Raw genomic sequence first — 15,942 nt, forward strand, 5'->3', positions numbered from 1 at the left:
TTTTTAATCAAATACTTACAAAAGTTTAATTTTTCTACAATTCATGAATAAAATGGGAATCAAGCACTTAGGTGAATTTCTTCTCCGTTAGTTTAGCATGGATCTTTTCTGGCACAAACAAGAATCTATCTATCCCAGATTTCAACTGGCTGAAGTCAAATCCACTATGAATTAAAACCAATGTGGGTATAAAAGTAATCCAGGAAGGAGGTTACACATGAACAAATTAAAAGTGCTGTTCATGGGAATACCCAATTCTCTAATGCCTGAATTTCTAGAAAACAATTATTAAAAATAATTAGAATTTTATTTTATTTTTAAAGTTTATTTACTTATTTGTGAGAGTGTGAGCAGGGAAGGTGAAGATAGAAAGTGAGAGAGAGAATCCTAAGCAGGTTCTACAGTGTCAGTGCAGAGCCCAGCATGGGACTCAAACCCACAAACCATGAGATCATGACCTGAGCCGAAACCAAGAGTCAGATGCTTAACTGACTGAGCCAGCAGGTGCCCCCCAAAATAATCAGAGGTTTAGAATAGCAAAGAAAAATACTGCCTTTTTCCAACTCTTAAAATAAAAACCATAGGACTACCTGAACATTTTAACTGTACTATAGGTACTTTTTCTGTCTCCCTCAATGTATACTTAAATCGATAGATGCCATTCTTGGCATTTTCTAAGTTCCTAGCAACATTTTGGGTAACTAAAGGTAAGTATAACAGTAACAGCCTGAGTAAAAACAACTAAACAGAAAGACGACACGGCTGTCTGGTTTCACTCACCTCCCCACGCAGTGGCTCCTCCAGAAGGTGGTGCTGGTGCTGGTGCCGTGGCTGCTGCTGCCCCTCCGGAAGAAAAGTCTGGCTGGAGGTCCAGAAGATCACTAGATGGTTTAGAAGTGCTGAAAGGAGAACGCAACTTGAACATCAGATTTTAAAATTTTATAATGTGAAGATGCTTTTAAATACTGATGCAGAAACCATGAAAGATTTTGGATATTTTAAATCCAGTAACAGAAGAGTATTTTGGAAAGTACAGCACATGTTCTTCAATACCAAGGCTTGGTAAACTAGTTTGAAAAGGACCAGAAGCTGAAGTTTTTTAGGTTTGTGAGCTAGATGGTCTATCCCTATGCCATTCTGACAGTGTAGCATGAAATAAGACACAGACAATACATAAACAAATGAATGTGCCTTTGTTCCAATAAAACTTCATTTATAAAAACAGCGGGCTAGATTTCACCCACAGGACATAGTTTGCCAACTCTTGTTTTATATGCAATAACACAGGTAAACCAAACCTCAGTCAATGGGTCACTCAACAAATCATAAAGCAGAAATTAAAGGAGAAAACCTAAATGCCTCAAATTAAGGGGGAATTTTATTAAATATGTTAATGTCCACGGGGTAGCATGTGAAGTGCTGGTTATGAGTGTGATAAAAGGAAGTGTACTCCAAATATTAAAGGTATTAGAGTAAGAATCATGAATCATTTTTCCTTTTCTCTATTTTCTAAATTGTTTTATATGGAAAAAAATTTTGTCTTAAGAATTTAGAAAGCAAAGAATATTAAAATGAATAATTACTAACAATAAAATAAATGAAATGAAATAAAATAAAATAAAATAAAAATAATACCTTTTTCTAAGTTAAACTACAACATATCAAGTTTGCCTATAAGAAGCCTCATCTAAAATTTACTTCTGTATTTTTTATTCTCATTCGGTTGGCACTGTGCTTTACAAAGCTCCTCCATCTGTAGAAGTTCCAAGGAGGAGCCTAGAGCTTTGCTATTCAAAGTGTGGTCTTTAAGCCAGTAACATCCTGAGACACTGTTAGAAGCATAAAGTCTTAGTCTCACCTCTTACCTGCTATATCAGAATCTTCATTTTAACATGGTCCCAGGTGTTTCATTCGGGTTTGAAACCCACTGCTCTAGAGGTTACCAGACCAGGTACCAATCCACCAGGGTGCCAGATTCCCCACCCTTCCTCATAAATAGCAGTTCCCTCTTTATCTTTTTCACATACTAGATTTTCAAGTGATATTCTTTCGAAGACAGGATTCCTCGACATATTTTTTTTTCTCAAAGCACATGAAACGTGCCTAATTTTGATATTCACTTCATAAATATAACTGGTCTAAGAGCCAGGATAGGGAAACATATTTATCATTAAGACCTGAACCAAAGCTTTTATAAGAAGCAATTTATCTTAGTACAGATGCAAAAAGGACTTGGTTTTACCAAGTCTGTGATTATAAAAAGCAGAACTAAGCAAGCAGGGGGTAACACACATAGTTAACATGGGTACCTTATGTGGGTTTATTGCTTAGTTCAAAATTCAGGTCTCCAAATATAGGGCATCCATAATAAGTCACAGATACTATCAATCCTCTCAAGGCAACAACCAAACAAAAGTGACCTAAAATTATGATTTGAGGAGGCCTCTTTGAGTTGGGGCTTCATTGTAAGCAGCCCTGAGATTTGTACACAGTGCATAGTCATCCCCACTTTTCTCACTACTGTTAGGACATTTAGGTGCTATAAAAGCTGATTAGGAAGATCCTGATGGTCTCTTCCTACCACCAGTGTCTGAGTTCCTCATAAGTACCAGCTAACTGGCCCACACTTGCAAGGTTTTGTTTTGTTTTGTTTTAAAGCACCTTAAGACACCCTTTAAATTTCACACAAGATGAGGGTAATTTCAGAAAGCATTTTCCGTATCATTTAAGTGTGTGTACCATTATTCTACCTCTTTTCCTAAATGTATGAGCAAGAAGATGATTTCCACAGCTTAGGTCTCTCTGATGCTTTCAGAGTCTAGGCCTAGGGAAGTGACTAAAATGTCAAAGGACTTATTTTGTGAACCTAAAAATAGCCCGAACTATCATGTTACTAGGACTAGATTTCATTTTGCGAAAACATGGCGGTTCAGCACACAAAAATAAAACAAAAACCTAATGAAAATATTAATAAACAGTTCACTACATGCTCATTAACTAACCTGACGGGGACAGCCGCAGATGCAGTTGCAAATAAATCAACTGGTGGGGATGTATCGATCGTTTTAGCTGGTGTAGAATTGGGAGACGTAACGGTTGTGGCTGGAGAAGACTGAAAGTGAAGATGCACAACAGACTCTAGTCAAATGAGAATCTAAAGGACACAGAGCAACAGGACTTCAACTCTGCAGACCTATGACATTCACGGCAATTTTTGGGTAATGCCCTGTGGGAGGGAAAAACTCAAGAAAATTTGAAACTGAGAATTATAATAAGCAATCAATATTGGACAAAACAGGTTTCAAATTTTAAAAGTTAAATGTAGTTTATATAAAATTATGTTGAAAATATTTGGCTTAATATTGCAATGACTTCTAGTCATGTATTTAAAATCAAGGCTAAATGATATTTCCTAAACATAAAATTAGCAGGAAAGATCTCACTAGCTGCTAAAAGTGAAAAAAAATTATCAATTGTAATAATTGCTATAAAACCAAGCCCATTCTTTTTCCTTCACATCTTAATCAGACTTCATATAAAGTCTTCTCAGATGCCTTTAAATTCTAGAAATCTAACTTTCAAAATAATTCACAGATGGCAAAGAACAATTCATAAACAAGATTCAAGCCACTGACAGCTTAAGGGTGTCTTGACTATATCCAGTCCCTAATGTGACAAAGATAAAACTAAAAAAGTAAAATACAACCTAACACTTACTGTCCTGGACTGGTTTATTTATTATTTTTAAAATTGTTTATTTATTTAAAAAAAATTTTTTTAATGTTTATTTATTTTTGAGACAGAGGAAGACAGAGCATGAGTGGGGGAGGGGCAGAGAGAGAGGGAGACACAGAATCTGAAACAGGCTCCAGGCTCTGAGCTGTCAGCACAGAGCCTGATGTGGGGCTAGAACCCACGAACCATGAGATCGTGACCTGAGCCGAAGTCGGATGCTTAACTGATTGAGCCACCCAGGCGCCCCTAAAAATGTTTATTTTTGAGAGAGAGGGAGAGTGTGCATTTGCAAGTGGGGGAGGGGCAGAGAGAGGAGAGAAAGAATCCCAAGTAGGCTCCATGCTCACTGTGGAGCCCGAAAGAGGGCTCCATCTCACAACTGTTAGATTGGGACCTGAGCCAAAATCCAGAGTCAGATGCTCAACCTACCGAACCACCCAGGTGCCCTGCACTGGACTTATTTTTTTATTAAATATTTTTTACTTATTTTTGAGAGGGAGGGAGGAAGAGAGAGAGAAAACAAGCAGGGTAGGGGCAAAGAGAGAGGGAGAGACAGAATCTAAGGCAGGCTCCAGGCTCTGAGCTGTCAGCACAGAGCCTGATGCAGGGCTCGAACTCATGAATGGTGAGATCATGACCTGAACTGAAGTCAGACACTCAACCGACTGAGCCACCCAGGTGCCCTGGACTGATTTTTTTAAAAATGTTTTTTAATGTTTATTTATTGTTGAGAGAGAGAGAGAGAGAGAGAGAGAGAGTGAGTGTGAGTGAGCAGGGGAGGGGCACAGAGAGATGGAGACACAGAATCTGAAGCAGGCTCCAGGCTCTGAGCTGTCAGCACAGAGCCCGATGCCGGGCTCGAACCCACAAACTGTGAAATCATGATCCAAGCCAAGGTTGGACACTCAACTGACTGAGCCACCCAGGTGTCCCTCCCTGGACTGATTTTTAAAGAGTTAATAGTCAGTTAATATTAAAAATAAAAAATTTTGTTGAGAATTTTGTTAATTCCATTTCTCTTTATTTGCTATATTTAATTCTCCATGTATCTACAAGGGAAATATTAATAGAACATCTCAAACCAGCCCACCAATACTTACTTCTATAAGTGGAAATGTTATATAATAGCAAGTAAAACACATGAAGACTAAGACCAACCAAGGGCTATCAGATACTGCTGTAAATGGATATCTAATTTCAAATAGACCAAATTTAAAGAAAGCTTTAGGGGCAGTGGGGGCAGGGTGCTCAGTCAGTTGAGTGTCTGACTGCAACTCAGGTCATGGTCTCATTGTTTGTGGGTTTGAACCCCATGTCGGGCTTGCTGCTGTCAGCACAGAACCCACTTCAGATCATCTGTCCCCCCTCTCTCTGCTCCTCTCTAGCTTGCTTGCTCTGTCTCTCAAAAATAAACATTTAAAAAAAATTTTAAAAAGAAAGCTTTAATAAGAATAAATTTTTAGAAAAAGGACTGAGGAGATAATGTTTAGGGGTTTTAGACTTAAACAGTATTTGTCTGATACTATCTGTCCATGAATCAAGAAGTCACAATTCAATAGCTACACAAGTGCTAAGCATTCAGCAGTCAAGAAAGACAAACACACGAGTATGGATATTGTTGCTCAGAAAAGGTTAACTCAAGCCTTTCTCTGCACCAAAAATTAAAAGTTTTCAAATGGAACATGAAATATTATCAAGGGAATATAAAGGAATAACAAAATTTAATTTGTAGGTCATCCATTGTGGATACTGACAACTCCTCTAAAAGAAATTAGTGTTTTTTAAACCAATACATGCAAATAAGTTTGGAAAGTGATGTTTATGAAAATACCACTGAGAACTTAATGATGACAATGACTCTACCAACATAAAAGCAGAAATGAAGGTCTTCAAAGACCCATTAAAAACTGCCTTGTAACTATAAGCTCTGAAGAAATGAGAGAGCTAGGGAAACAGAACCAGAATAATCCTGTTATTACAAAAAGAAAATACCAATTAAATTTCATTTGGCCAAAATGTGGAGACATCATCCCAAATGATGCCATAATTTTTACCACACTCTACTCTGCAGTCATACATTGTGACTTTTCACATAGACATAATGATTTTAAACCTGGTTGTATAACACAATCACCAGGGATCCTTTTGTTTGAGCTGCCTGAGGGAATCTTAGGCAGCCAGCCCGGTACTGACACAGTACAGGGTGTATGGGAACTACCACTGCAGTCATAATGATATCCTTCATGTCTGTAATAACAGCAATCACATAATGGAAATCTGTCATAGATGAAAGAGTACATTTATTACATTTTTTTCCCGAAAAGTACAATGGCAGCTGTGAACTAGGGGAAAAAAATACTATTGTCATTGATAATCCCAATCGTGTCCTCCAATATACCAAAAAAGAGGGAGGTGAAAGAATTATTAAAATTATTATAGTAGACTGCCTAAAAAGCATGCTTGCAGAAAGACACCCAACTACAATTGACTTTTTAAACCAAACACGTATAAAATCATGTGCTTTATTTATCTCACAGGGCTGTGATGCAGAGCATGCATGTGCTTTGTAACTAGTAAAATGTTACATTTATTTTCAGTTGAAATACAGAACTATGAAAATTTATCCTACTTAAAAAAAAAAAACAAAACCTAGTCCTAATAGAGGACCCATGAGGACAGGTACCTGTTTGACTTTCTCCTTTCACTTCTTTCAGTATGTATATATTCAAAACTGGAATTTCCGGATCATGGTGATTTTATTTTTTGGTTTTTGATGAAAGGAACATGTACATACAACAGCCAAAAAATGGAGGCAACCCAAGTGACCGCTGACGGATGGATGAAGAAAATGTGGTATACACATAGAGCGGAATGTTACTCAGACTTAAAATGGAAGGAAATTCTGACATATGCTACAGCATAAATAAATTCCCCAAGATATTATGCTAAGGAAAATAAGTCAGTCAAAAAAAGTCAGACACTGGATAAGTCCACTTATTTGAGGTACCTAGAGTAGTCAAATTCACAGAGACAGAAAGTAGAACGGGGGTTGCCTGGGGCTGAGGAAAAGGATGTAGAATTAGTGTTGAAAGTGTAGCTTCAGTTTGGATGAAAAAAGTTCTGGAAACGGGATGACAGCGACAGTTGCACAACAAAGTGAATGTTAATACCAGTGAACTGTACACTCAAAAATTGCTAAAATGGTCAAAACAAAAGAAAGAGCAAACTTACCTTACTTAATGGAGAGGGAGCACCAGATCTAAAAGGCAACCAAAAAAACCCCTGAATATACGTGAATAAATTTGTAGAAGCAATTAAGTTCGGTAACGCTTGGTCAAGTACTAACTCGTTTATATGCAGATGTTTTAGTAATGGACAAACTATTTTTTAAAAAATAATTTTTCTTTCATTCAATTATGACATCCTCTTTCAATATTTTCCACCCACTCAATTTCAGGTACTAGAGATTCTTAAACTTAAGTTTTTTTGTGTGTATCTCTAGCAACTTGAGTTGATCATTATTGCCTGTGTCCATCAAAAATAAAACTGGAATTTTAAAAATGTTGCCAAGACTTGGGGAATATAGTGCTTTACAGAATTAAAAAAAAAAAAAACCCTCTGGTGTACTATTTTAAAAAGTTAGAAAACTCATTGAGGTACACTGTGATTCATTTAATCACAATTGTGATGCATAAAAGTAACACTAGACTTTAAAAAAATCCCTATGAGCCCTGTGTCTGAAATGTGTCTCAACTTCCACATGGTATACTCCTGAAGTTTGTTTTGTTCACAGCTCTAGTGAAAACGATCTATGGAAAGTATTCCCATTATCGTGTTCAAAGTGGTGGGAGCTTGAAAAAGAACAGTAACCTCAATGCTCGTTTCTAAAGGAGTGAGAAAATTAGAAAGCAGTAAAAAAATTTTTTAGTGAGATTACTGCTAGCACTATTATACACGATCTCTATCAAAGTGCTTCAGAAACAGCTGCCTCTAACAGTTTACTGTTTACCAACCCAAGTCGGTGGAAAATAAATTAATAATAAAACAAAGTGAAGAAAAAACATATTTCAATAGGAAGCCTAGTGTCAGAGTCGTTCAGGATGGCAGGGTGGCTTTCTACTCATCTACAGAGGAAATATCACAAGTAGCACTAGCAACACAAAATTAGCAGAGATTTAATAACTGAAATTTTGTACAGTATCATGAATTTTTGTTTTATTGAATGCAGCAAAAGAAATGTATTATTATATGTCACATTAATAACTTTGATATTCAACTTTATTTGCAAATACCTGCTATTTAAAGATTATCATGCTCAAACCTAAGTACAAATACCATAAATGGCAAAAGAATCAGGTTGCCAAGCTCCTCCATGAGCACCATTACTAAATGACACTTCTAATTAGCCCATGGATTAAGCAAATAAATAAAAGCTCCTGTCTCTGTCCAGCCATCACCCCACTTACCACACTGTACCTTATTTGTCTGTTTAGTTATCTGTCTTTTCCACTAGATGCTAAATTCTCTGAAGGAAGGGAATCCATCTCATTGCTTTATATCCCCAGCACTTTACACAACACCTGGCACTTTGCAGGCACTGATATTTCTCTATCATTTGAATTTTAAAATAAGAATACATTCATGTACTCCTTTAAAAAAATTAACTAAGAGTCTTAAAATTATTTTGTGTGAAACTAAACTGTCAGGAAATGTGACGTCTCTTTGTATGGACCATACTTAGCCTTTGCCATGATTTCATACAAGAGGTCAGAAACAGAGGTGTGCTCCCATTGGGCCATAGCTTTAAAAAGCATCATTAATTACTGATTAAAATCCCAGGGCTTCAAGGCTCAGCGAAGCAAATAACTTGCCCAAGCCTCACCATTCTTTAATGGTGGATTTAAGACTCCAGTCCAAGTCTGTCTGATGCCCCAGCCTGTGCTCGTTTCACATTCCAGCCTGTCTTGACAAAAACACACGTAGGCCCAGCACGTGTGTTCCTCTCTTACACAACATACAAACTGCTTCCTTTCACCGGTTTCTTGATTGACTTAATACCCTACCATTGGTCATTTGTCCTTTATAAAAGAAAATGCTACAATCTTTTATATAATGACATTTGCTAAAAGCCAATATTCATTTTAATAATTTTAATGAGAGAAATCTAGTACATAGTGAACTGTGTTGGGAAGAATAAAGCAAGATTATAACTTTAGAAGAGAATGAATGACCCATATAGTCCTTTCCTAAATTCTGTGAAATGCTACAGACAAATCCATGGGTTTTTATGACGAACATAGAAAATGCCAAGGTTTACTTCCAAGATGTTAATAATAGTCAGCCATCAAATGAGGACATTTTGTTATGTTTTATTCACAATAATAATCTCTACATAATTTTGGTTATAGATTGTAGACAGAGACAAAAAAAAAAAACAGATGTGAAAAACCTATCTACGTCTTCTAAACAATTTTAATTACAACAGACTTCTCAGGTTTCCTGTACCCTCAACACTTAGTAAACCCACATATAAAATAAAATCAATTTCTCTTTTGTTCTATGGAATCACAGAAACATAAAATATACAAATATATCACACAGTACTATATAAGACTTCAAAAATAAGTATCAGTGGATAAAAGCCATTAAATATAAAGAGCATACATATTTTTATGGTAGACATTTAAAAATGTGGCATTGTATGCATTTCCTTGACTCAGAGATTAGAATAATTTTATACTGCTATTGAAAGACAAACAACTTTAATTTTCTCTATAATACTGTCTTTTGGCATTCCTGCCATATGCCATGGGAAAATCTTTTGTTTACTAATCAAATAAAAAAAAAACAACCTTTATTTCCAAAATCTAAGAGTAATACACCTAAGAGAGACTGGTAATCTTGATCTGAGAAGACCAAAATAAAGCAAAACCATTTATGCCAGTCACCTTGGGAGACAAGTAAAAAAGTATGATGAAAAAACACAGATGTGTAAAATTGACAGAAATCAGTTTTAAATAAATGTTCTAAATACCAAATGTGGAGTCTTAAGAGTGCTTTTTGCATTCTCAGTAATAACCAAATGCAAAAAAGCCACTCAATGTAGTACTCACCCTTCACTTAAGTTCCCAGGTAAGCACAAACATATAAAGAAGAAAACAGTTAACTACTATAGTTCATTTATTTTAAAAATAGGGAATAAGCAAAAGACAAGTTCATATTCAGTCTCTCAGCCAATTCAGAAAAGAAATATGACAAGCATAAAATGATTTTTAAAGGAGAGAGAAACATTATGCTCAGCCAAAGGTAATTCAAAACAGAAGATCACTGAAATTCTATTTCCCTGCTCTTAGAAATGTGACTATGTGTACATAGCTAAGTTTTCCAAAAATAGTTTGCAGCAGCCACAAGGGGGCGAATTTAGACTTGAAGTTGGGGCTAATAAAATTCACCCTATAGGCTGCTTTTCTGTTGACTGCAGCATTGGCAGATTTAACAAGGGGAAAGTGTGGTTCTGTGCAGGGTGTGGGGGACCCTGAGGAGGGTAAGAGTATAGACCAGCTGACTTTTCACCAATACGTATCAGGCATTGCCCAAGGGAGAGGCTTTAAGTCCAGGGGATGTGCATATTTCCTTAGTTGGAGGTCCTTCTATCAAAGGAGCAGGGACATTTCTTAGGCTTCATGCCTCCTTTTGCTCGAATCCTATACAACTCCTTTGGCTTCTTAGATACTCTAATACTGGGTGGCCCCAGCAATAACTGGAAGTGGTCATCTAACATACTCCCATGTCACTTAATGTACTCTCATGTCTTTTAGTTGACATCAATTTATCCACAAAATTCTGATCATCCATGGCCACGATGAAGCAGGGGCAGACCTTGTACTGTGGTGATAACCTTGACAGAGCCCCTGAGAAGTCCTGCCATGCATCATACCCAACAGCTCTGCCATAACTGCCTGAGAGATTCCTACACTACTGTTTATCATTGAAAATTTAAAATATGCAACGATCTTTATAGTAAGTTGGAAAGGATGATAGAAATGACACTTAGCTAATGAAACAACAAGCAAAAAGTAACACTGAGACATGAATCTAGATTCTGGGCAAATGCCGAGAGAGAAGAAAGCAGAAAGAGGTTGCATTTTGATAACTATATCATAGGCAAAATCCATCATCAGCATACAGCCCTGCAATGATCACTTCATAGGTCATCTCTGTTAACTTCTGCTGTCAATCTAAATGAAATAAACAAAAAGCTGGGACCAACAAAGACAGATTTCAAGCTGACTCTGTAGAGAGAATAGGTGGAGATAATGAGGTATAAAACAGTCCCTGAACTTTAGATTCAGAAAATCTATTTAAACCACATATGTGGGAATAAAATGGCCACAACACAGAGTAGTGCATGATTAAGGAAGGCTTAATGAGGTAGCCTTCCCAGGATGGGTAAGATTTACACACACGGAGACAAGGAAGGTCGGTATCCAAGACTAGCAGAACTGTAATTTGAGCAAGGCACAAAGACTGAAAAGCACAGGGTCTGGTGAATAGACCAGTTTGATACTTGCTAGAGAGAAGAGAAAAAAAATTGGAACTTGGACATTTTTGCATGCAATGAGTAAAAATAGTGAAAAATGTATGTGCCCAAACACAAAGATAATGAAAATCCAGTAAAATCGGACTTATTGCTGATTGCTATTCTTTGTATGAAAAAGATGTCTGAGCAAAATGTCAGCAGTATGCCATGCTGAATGGTTCAAGTAAGGAGAGTCTAAAATGCAGAAAACTATACTTGAGGGCTTTGCTTTCTTTCACAATAGGGTTGGCAGTGTAAAAGAATGTTCAAGGCTACCTGTGAAACTGCTTTACTCATATGCCCAATAACAACAGCCTCAATTTTTAAACATGAGCAACTCTTTTTCGGTATATTGTGAATCCCCTCTAAGGGCAGGTATATATGTCAGCAAGTTCAGGCAACCTATGTACAACCTACTAATTTGCTGCATGAGCCTGCAGAAAGAGTGCCTATACATGGGGTCACATTGCCACAAGTCAAGGGGATGAATGGGGTTTTTGAGGGAACCTAGAAGAATTACAATAAAGCATACTCTAAATCTGTAGTAGTATACATGGTAGCATGATATATCTCATTCTTACAAAGAACGACTGTAGCATTTTTAATCTTATTTAGAATATACAACTAATGCGTACTTGTTTCCGGGTTTCTTTCCTTCTAATGTATTTAGATGCTGTTCAAGGGTCTCCATAAGACTGCTGGGAGCCTACAATAAGAAAGTAAAAATAAATGTCTGCATTGCTTTCTTTCAAAGTAAATACACTGGAACATCACTGTAACTTTGTATGGTGGAGTTCTGTGGGTGGACCCCAATACATATGTGAGATGATTTCATTCCAAGTCTTTTGGCACTTAAATATTTAAATTCCATGGAATCTCAGACAGGCCATCGTACATATACTTACTCCCACTGCATAACAAATAGCACTACAGCATGGTTTCAGTGTAGAGATTACATTGGATAGACTTTTCTATGATACTATTTATATGCAGTAAACTCAAATCAAGTTAACCATATATTTCCATAAGACCACATGAAAAAAGAATAGGTATTTGTATCTAAGTAAGAAATATAAGTGCCCAAACACAAACTTACAGAGGTTTGAAAATACAGTAAACTCTCACTTATTTCTGTTTGACTGACATGTTAGGAAAAATTGCTACTATATTAAGTAAAAGGGGGGGGGGTAAGTGATAGTTGTGGAGAAAAGAATACAACTTTAATAGTCAACAACAATTAAGATTTTCTTATTACTGAGCTACTTAATTTATATACATAATAAATACTTTAGCAAATATGATAATGTTAAACTACTGTGTATTGCCAAATTTAATATATTTAACTCTTTTATTAAAAGGTACCTGAACTGTTTTTATAATAACATTTTAGGCAATACAAAGTGATGGCATTTACTGTATATTAGAAAGAGAAATATGAGGTTCATATATATATTCCACTCCATCTATTCCTCAAACATTAGAAATTTAATGTCATCTTTAAATAATTTTAACCTAAATTAGACCTTAATAGCAGCATAAGCATTCAAAGAACAGCATTCCACGAATGAAATATGTAACTACATTTATAGATACATTAAATTCTAACAGCCTTCAAATTAATATGAAATTGATTTTGAAGACTTTTAATATGCTAACTGCTAAAACAGCTCACAGAATTCAAGGAAATTCAAACAACTGTACATTTTACATTGTACCTATAATGACAAAGTAAAATTCTTATTAAAGTTTTTTAATTTTAAAGGTTCTAGATATCTAATACCATTTTCATTTCACCAATAGATTCATGAGCCATCTTAACAATTATGTGGTTATTCTATATGTAATTGTATGATTATTATATATATAAATTACTAAATGAGCCAAACATGTAAATTTAGAAATGTAAGTTACTAAGTGAACAAAAATATTAACTTCATCAAAGTGATGGAGGTAGGGTAGAAAGAGTCAGACCTGTGACCATTATCTAAAACATTATGGACTCTAGAAAAGAAAGAGTAATGATTATAGGGGATGTAGTAAATTTAGAAAATTATAAAAATTATGATTTAAAAATATAACTTAGGTGACAGTAGACTTACTCAACAAATTCCAACAAATTGCAAATAAGAGTATATCTCTAAGTTTAAAAAAGGTAAAAATTTAAGATGTAAGGAAAATTTTGCTCTATAGAACACTATATTATAAAGACATGTTCATTTAATAAACAGAATATGCATTGCCTTATTAAAAGGAAAAAAAATAGAGCCTCACAATTTTTAGGCAAACTAACACCCAATAACTTCAACATTATCATGCTAATTTTCATAATACTTATTATTATAATTGCCATAACAATGGAACCTAGGAAGCCTGGGAATAGAACTTCAAAATTTTCATATTTCTATTTTTTTTCACTGGGATTGTAGTAAGGAAAAAATACATCAAGCCACAGAACCTCTCCCTGGTTATAAGACATAGGTCTTCTAAATGTTAAATGCAAAGTAAAGAAAATGTGATTCTAAAACGGTTTAAAAAGACAAGTGCTACTTACAGTCACAAAACAGAACAATATGGGATAACAAAGAAAGAGGTGGTGTTTTCATCTATAAACTTCCTTAGTTTCTTAAAAACAAACAAACCAAAAAACCAGAGGACAGTTTGCAATTCCATTCTTTTTGCAAGGTTTTTTCATAATTTAAGGATGAAAAGTTTAAAATAAAGTACCAGTCACAAAAATCGTAATAGTTAAACAATTTTTTACTAAGAGCAGACTACAAAACTGACTTTTGTCTTTAAGGGGAGTTATTTTGTAATGAATTGCAGATACAATTAAATTTGGAGCATTTTATCTTATAGGTTTAAAAATGCTTCATCATTTATAGTTTTTATAAGGACATGTGAAGTGTAATAGAAATAAATTCCTCAAGTGTTTTTGGAGGAAAAAACAATTTTGATAGCAATATTCACAAATGTAGCAGTATCAGCTGCCTTAACTCTATCTATGGCATGGAGTAGAACTTGGCATATAGTAGACAAATAAACAAAAACGGTGTCAAATTTCCAAGGAACAAAACTTTGAGAATACCTCTGCTGTTGGAAAAGGAACTTAAAATAACAAACTACAATTAGCAGTTATCTTTAGTTCCTTATTTTTAAAAATGCTGAAGTCAACGGGCCAATCAGGTGGAAAACACCAACCCAAAGACCAGAGTCAGCCTGTGAAAGCTAACAGGTAATAGCAATGTATCACAGTTATCCATTCATCAGTGGGACAGTTGTGTTTTGTTTTTTTTTTTTTTTTTAACTTTTCTTTACCAGCAGTTTTCAGATCAACCAGAATTCCTAATAAGAAAACCTAAGATGTTTTTCATAAACGGAGGTATTTTAAATTTGGAATGCACATACACATATACACACCCCAAACAGGAAATGATATTTTGAAAATCCTTTTCTTGGAACAAATTTAAATCCGACTTGTGAGCCCAGGATCAAAAAGGAAGCATTCATCTACAATTCAGATACTTTAGATTCTAATGCATCATTAAAACCAAACAGGAAAAAAAGCAACCAAAAGATCCTTCAAATTTTTCATCATTAGATCTCAGAAACCATTTGAAAGTGCTAAGAAGCAGTTCTGATACTGTATTATTCTTCTTCTCACCCAATATAGCACTTTTGAATGTTTTGTTAAAAGTTCATTGATGTTCATAAATCATTTAAATGCAGTTCTGATGATATTATATGCACAATTATTTAAAGAGGGCTACAGATGACCACACTGGTATTTATTGTGCATTTTCCAACCAAAATGATGTCCATTAAATTCCTCTGCTCCACCTTGCTGTAAGAATTCTCATCTTTCCAGTTACAAGCAGCCTATTCTTACTCCCAGTCAGTAGGTAGCCTTCTGACCTCCAGCTCCTCCTTAGCCCTCTCCCATGTTGGGTATTTTGGTTCACTGCCACAGCTAGATTCAGTGGCTGTAATGGCCACACAGGAACTGGCAGAGAGAACCTAATCTCAAAGGTGTTAAACTGAGTCCACACAACCTGGTATCTCTGACCCATTTCCAGATTAACCATGGTCTAACACTGTCTAAAAGACTAACCCTAGAATAGTTCACATTCCAGCTCTGCCTGACCATACCATCATAGTGGGTCTAAACTGCCAGATCAGTTAGAAGCCTCCAGTAGACCTATGGAAGGGGTTCTAAATAAGAATTAGGAAGTATATTTAGCTCTGTCACAATCCTAACAGAAATCACAATTAGGTTACTTACTAAGAAATTTCAGAAGCACTCAATACTCTTGTATTGAGATTTAAGTATATGCTGGAGAAATTAACTAGGGAATGCTTAAGTGTGTGTGAAGAAGTAATTTAAGAATAAATGTTAATATGGAAGTTTATGTGGCTCTTAAGGACACTAAAATAGCAGAGGAAAGAATGATACCAGATTCTAATGAATCTCTACCACAGAATACCCAGGGCACAACTTTACCTTCTTTAAGGACTGGATATCTGTTCTCCAAATTAGAGTAACGCAATGTACAACGTTAAACAATATGTCTCTGGACTTTTTGAGAGGAGATTATATAAGTGATAATGAATACTATAGTAACATTAAAAAT

General features: G+C 35.5%; 1 protein-coding gene across 1 annotated transcript in view; it reads right to left on the reverse strand.

Annotated features, from left to right (window-relative positions):
• The window catches only part of SNAP91 (synaptosome associated protein 91), a 146,849-nt gene that overhangs the window by 59,344 nt on the left and 71,563 nt on the right, over positions 1-15,942 (reverse strand). Inside the window, exons 10-13 of the mRNA XM_049653957.1 lie at positions 11,950-12,020; positions 6,967-6,994; positions 3,003-3,112; positions 781-899 (exon numbers count right to left, since the gene is read on the reverse strand). Of these exons, the coding sequence (XP_049509914.1) occupies positions 781-899; positions 3,003-3,112; positions 6,967-6,994; positions 11,950-12,020 (328 nt within the window). The remainder of the gene's footprint in view (positions 1-780; positions 900-3,002; positions 3,113-6,966; positions 6,995-11,949; positions 12,021-15,942) is intronic.

Source organism: Panthera uncia (genome assembly GCF_023721935.1).
Source record: "Panthera uncia isolate 11264 chromosome B2 unlocalized genomic scaffold, Puncia_PCG_1.0 HiC_scaffold_24, whole genome shotgun sequence".
NCBI lineage: Eukaryota > Metazoa > Chordata > Mammalia > Carnivora > Felidae > Panthera > Panthera uncia.